Genomic DNA, 5,675 nt, shown 5'->3' with positions numbered 1-5,675 from the left:
TGAACATCTGGAAGTTCACGGTTCACATATTGCTGAAGCCTGGCTTGGAGAATTTTGAGCATTACTTTACTAGCGTGTGAGATGAGTGCAATTGTGCAGTAGTCTGAGCATTCTTTGGCATTGCCTTTCTTTGGGATTGGAATGAAAACTGACCTTTTCCAGTCCTGTGGCCACTGCTGAGTTTTCCAAATTTGCTGACATATTGAGTGTAGCACTTTCACAGCATCATCTTTCAGGATTTGAAATAGCTCAACTGGAATTTCATCACCTCCACTAGGTGACAAATACTATGATTATTTTTTTTTTCAGCTGTGTGGCCTCAGGTGAATGGCTTAACCTCTCTGGTCTTCAGGACTCTTATCTTTATGCTCTGATAATAGCCCCCTACTTCACTGAGTAGTTTTCCTGGCTGAATGAGAGAATGTGGACACATCGATTGCTCTTTTGCATTAGCTCAGGATATAAACAAAGAAATACATGAAGTGGAACCTCATGTGGACTCTGGCAGAGTGCCCAGCTGAGCAGGGGCTCTGTAAATGTCAGCACTCTTTTTTGAAAGGAAGTGAGTCAGGCTTGGGGGGTGGCTATGTGTGCTTTGATCCCCAGCTGCAGTGGAGAAGGCAACAAGGACAACCGTGGAGATCCTTGAGCCGCTGACATTTTAGTTGTTGCGGGATGAGGGTTGAAGCCACTCTAAGCCCAGACTGAGGATGGGAATTGAAAGGAAACCATTTACTTTTAAGGCGGTCATCCTTAAAGTCAGAGAAGCAGTGTGCTAGTCTGTGACTTCTTTTCATTGAGATTAGGAAGTGGCCTGCAGACAGTGTGCTGGCTTTAACGATCTTAAAAGAATAGACGTAATTGCATGCAAAAATGTTGCAACAAATGCTCTTCCCCTCGGAACCTATTTTTTTTTTCCTGCACACAAAAGCATTTGGCACTTTACAGATGCTGGAGCACCTAACCCTCCCAATATACCACAGAGAGGAGGAGGCTAGGGTGTTATTGGGTAATTATTGTCATCGACGAACTGCTGGTGTGGTTCAGTGTCTGGATGGAAAGAGGGCTGGGCGTGATGTTTCAGTGAGAGAATTGTAGGGTTTGGGAGTCTGGAAGGCCCCTCGGACGTAGGTCTGCCACCCACCACCTCTGCTCCTTCATCTACTGAATGAACAAACGGGGCAAACAGGGAACACGAACTTTCAAAGGTGCAAAGGTAAGGGAAGACAGGCCTGGAACCACAGCCAAGACTGAGTCATTGCCAACAGCTTTTAATGCATAATGCATTCTTTCAAAGAAACTACCGTGTTTTTGTTTAATAACATTTTACTGGAATACACTTGTTAACCCGCTAAGCCTAAGTAGGTGACAGTTAAGAGAGAGTGGAAGCTTTGAATGGTACTTTCAGGATTCGTTTGTAAGACTGTATCTTTGGTAGCTTGTATGCTGTGTCTTGGTGACCAGATAATGAAGACGATGGTGATGTGAAGGAGGAGGGGGATAGAGGTGCTAGTCGTGAGTGATGTAGCGATGGTGCTGATGATGATGGCAATGAAGATGACGATGGTATAGCTGATGAAGAGGATGAGGATGAGAGTGGTGCGGGTACTGATCATGGTGAGGGAGGAGGAGGAGGAAGAAAAAGATGATAGTGATGGTGCTGGGCAAAAGGATGACAGTAACGGTGGTGGTGGTGATGGTTGATAAGAGGAGGAGAAGGATAGTGGTTGTCATGGTGATGCCGCAGTGACAGCAACAGTGATGGTGACAGTGACCTTGGTGACAATGACCTTGGTGATGGGACAGTGAGACGGGTGAGACCCCTGAAGCAGTCACTGGTCCAGGCGCTTTATGGGTTTTCGGCCATTTCTTCCTCACAGCAACCCCACGACAAAGAGTCTACTGTTATTATTCCCGTTTTTTAAGTAGGAAGCAGAAGAGTTGAAACACCTTGACCAGTGACACACAATTAGTAAATGACAAAATCAGGGTTCCAACACAGAATAGTAAAAATAATTATAAGCTCTTAACTATATTTTGAGCTCCATGCTAAGTATTTCCCATGTATTATTTTATTTCATTCTCCCAGCATTTCAGGAGGTGGGCAATCATCATTCTCTTCATTTTGTCGATTAAAAATGCCCCACAACTTGGGCTTTAAATGACCTGCTCAAGGTCATGTAGCTACCTCGGGCCCCAGCACAAACCTGATAAGAAACTGATGAAGAATGAGTGAATGAATGCAACATGAAAGTTTTCTTTTGCAAAGGAGCTCTGGCAAGATTTTCTGTAATTTTCTTTTTTTTTTCTCCTAAGGGAAATAAAGGAGAACATGGTGCAGACGGTGAGGTTGGACAGAAAGGTGACCAGGTAAGAATTCAGTTTATAATAAACTGCTCACCCTGAAGAAGCAGCACTATGTTTTCCTAAGTAATTTTCACTCCACCATTTTGGAAATCTTTTCTTGTCTCTTCATTGTCTTCGGTGGGATTTTTTTTGTTTAATCAGGATTTCATAGTTTCCACCTTGGTTCATTGTCACACTCCCCTTTCCCAATCATCTGGGATTTTTTTTCCTTTTTTTTCTTTAATATATATTTTAAAATTTTGTGCTCACTTACCTTTAGTGCTTCTCGCTCACTGAAATGGCAGTCATTCTCTGCCAATGCACAATGCTGCGTTCTTTCCTCCTGCCCGCGCTCTGCTTCTGCCACATGACTCTCCCCTGTGAGAGCCCATCCATCCCTGCTGCACCACTTCTCCAAACGCCTTCTAAAATGGTCCCTGTGACGATGTGGTGCTCTTCCTGCGGGTCTGAACACTGTCCCCTATCACCGCCCAGCCAGAGCTACAGCAGCCTTTCTGCGTTTAAACCGACTCCTCTGCTTGTGCTTTGCTTCCGCCACCCCTTCCCCCCCTTCCTTCTCCTGTCCTCTCTCCACGTGCCCCTGCCTTTCCTTCTAAGTCTTCCATCCATCTCTTCACGGTAAACCCGCTCCACGCCAGGCCCCGCCCCAGGCTCTGAGGTTCAGGTTGAGCGGTGGGCAAATCCCTGACCCACAGACCCTCAGCGACAGGTGAGGCTCGGGGGCAGAGACCCGAGGGGCGAGGAGATGAGCGCTGCACTCAAGGTCTGGATGACGTACTCGGCAAAAATGTCTGTCCTGAAAAACAAACCGTGTTTGCATTACTCTCAATAGTTTTCAACAGCAGTGCTCTCTAGACCGAACGTTGCAGCTTGCGTTTTCCTGTGGAAGGAGGTGAAGGCGGAGGGCGGGGAAGCGTTTCTTTCGTGGCGGTTGGCTTGCTTTGATAACTTTGCTGTACTGCATGAACGCTGAGGTGCTATACTTTGTACCATAACCGATATAGCTCATTCTGTAATACACATAGACTCCCTTCTACACGGGGGCATGACTCTCTTTCTTAAAATAATTGTAATGTTCTCAGAGATGCCGTAATTCAGTTAACTGAGCGATTTCCATTGTATAAATTGTGTATATGCATTTACCTGCTTTTAAGTTTTTCTTACGGGATACTTCAAACACATCAAAATAAGAGTGTAGAGACTTCCCTGGTGGCCAACTGGCTGGGACTCTGCGCTCCCAACGTGGGGACCTGGGTTCCATCCCTGGTTGGGGAGCTGGACCCCACACACCGCAGCTGAGGGTCCCACGTGCCATAACTGAGACACAGAGCAGCCATGGAAATAAATACATATTTTTTAAAAACGTGCTTAGTCTCTCAGTCATCTCTGACTTTTTGTGACCCTGTAGACTACAAGTAGCCTGCCAGGTTCCTCTGTCCTTGGGATTTTTTCAGGTGAGAATTTTGGAGTGGGTTGCCATTGCTTCCTCCAGGGGATCTTCCCTGGCCCAGGGATTAAACCCGCATCTCCTGTGTCTCCTGTATTGCAGGCAGATTCTTTTTCAGGTGGATTCTTTTCTCACTGAGCCATTGGGGAAACCTCATTAAGAAAATAAGAGAGTATAATAAAAAGCACCCCTTGGACTTCTCACCTGCTCACAGCATCTTCCAGCTCTATAGCCACTCTTGTTTTCATCTGTATACTTCTTCCTCATATTATTTTGAAGCAAATCCAGTTCCAGGGTAGATTGCTAGACACTCCCTCGGCCACCTTTTGATATAAATATAAATATGTAGATTTATGTATACACACACAAACACACATGTATATCCAGAATTGTTATCTGAGTTAGGAGATGGCTTCTGGCTAGTTATCTGAAATCTATAGTTGCACAAAGTAAAAAGCCTTTGGGGAATCATTTAAAATAATTGTCTTGTGTTTTCCTAGGGTCATCCCGGAGTTCCTGGTTTCATGGGCCCCCCAGGGGACCCTGGACCACCAGTAAGTAATTATTTGGAATGCCTTCCTCTTCTGGCCTTGCCATTGGTGTGCACTGCGGTGGCCACATTTGTGAACAACCTTGTAGGGAATTGATTGGGTTGCTATCATTTAGTTTCATGAAAATCTGGTTGTTTCAAAATGTATAATTTCATGTAGGAAATTTCTTTACACTGTGTGTGCCTGTGTTACTGGATTTCGTGACATCCGACGATCAGCAAAAAGAAAAACTGATCAAGATAGCAATAGTATAGATCATGGGAAAAGGCGTTGGCCTGAAGGGAGAAGGGACATTGGAGAGGCAACTGCTGCCATAAAAAGCTCCCGGTTCATGAATGAATCATGATGTGGCCGCTTCTGTATTCCTGAAACTTTGCCCGCACCTGGGCCAATGTAGGCACCCAATAAATGTATGAAACGACTGAATAAAGACGGCTGAAAGGCATAAATAAAGTCCTGTGAGCTTGCTTGCTTGTATCCCGTGTTTAGTTACTCCCTGCAGTGCTCCTGGCTTGGGTTGGCCACCAGACAGGCACAGAAGAAGACTGTTGTCATCAGACCTGCGATAACGGAAAGCCCTCTAGGAGTCTCTTAATATGTGCCTGGAACAGGTTAACTCTTTGTATTTATACCTTACTCAAATTAAATGAGTGCTATCTTTCTCTTTTTCTCCATTTTACAAAGGAACTGAAATGGCAGAGAAATAAAATAACTTCCCTGGGGCCATACAGCTCTCAGGGGGGAGCCGGGACATGGACCCAGGAAGTCTGGCTCTGAGAGGGTGCTCTCGTAACTGGTACCCTTGATTCTGTGCTAGGCACGTTGTGGGACACTGCCTCACTTACTCCTCACCCCGCTGTGGCTCGGGCAGTGTCACTGCCTACCTTCTATGGACGCGGACAGCTTAGAGGTCTTACACCATTCCCTCAGAGCCAGTAAGCAGTAATGCATTCATTAATCTAAAGAGCCTCTGCCTTATCATCCAGCCAGCCCAGCTCCTTGTTCATTGCTTTATTGAACAACTGTTGAGTGTCTACTATCTCAAAGGCACCATTTTAGTTCCCAATGAACACAGTGATAAACACCAGGAGGTCAGGCAGACATAAAGGCTGGAGAAAATATAAACAGAAAACGGGTGGTGAGGAGCAGGGACTTGCAGTTTTGAATCTGGTAGTAAGGAAATATCTCACTGAGGACCTGATGCCTGAGCTGTGATGAGGAGGGTGGGATCTGAGCTCTGACACGTGTGGGTTTCGACTACAGGCAGAGGGAACAGCATGCCCAGGAACCTTGGGGCAGAAGAGTGTCTG

The 5,675-nt window shown here is 45.8% G+C and overlaps 1 protein-coding gene across 1 annotated transcript in view; it reads left to right on the top strand.

Moving 5' to 3' along the window:
• The window catches only part of COL22A1 (collagen, type XXII, alpha 1), a 226,139-nt gene that overhangs the window by 189,370 nt on the left and 31,094 nt on the right, over nucleotides 1-5,675 (top strand). The window contains exons 50-51 of the mRNA XM_010834806.1: nucleotides 2,317-2,370; nucleotides 4,315-4,368. Of these exons, the coding sequence (XP_010833108.1) occupies nucleotides 2,317-2,370; nucleotides 4,315-4,368 (108 nt within the window). The remainder of the gene's footprint in view (nucleotides 1-2,316; nucleotides 2,371-4,314; nucleotides 4,369-5,675) is intronic.

This window comes from Bison bison, unplaced genomic scaffold, assembly GCF_000754665.1.
Source record: "Bison bison bison isolate TAMUID 2011002044 unplaced genomic scaffold, Bison_UMD1.0 scf7180017864036, whole genome shotgun sequence".
Classification (NCBI taxonomy): domain Eukaryota; kingdom Metazoa; phylum Chordata; class Mammalia; order Artiodactyla; family Bovidae; genus Bison; species Bison bison.
Note: the sequence above shows the minus strand (reverse complement) of the source record. Positions and strands in the feature narration are given on the sequence as shown.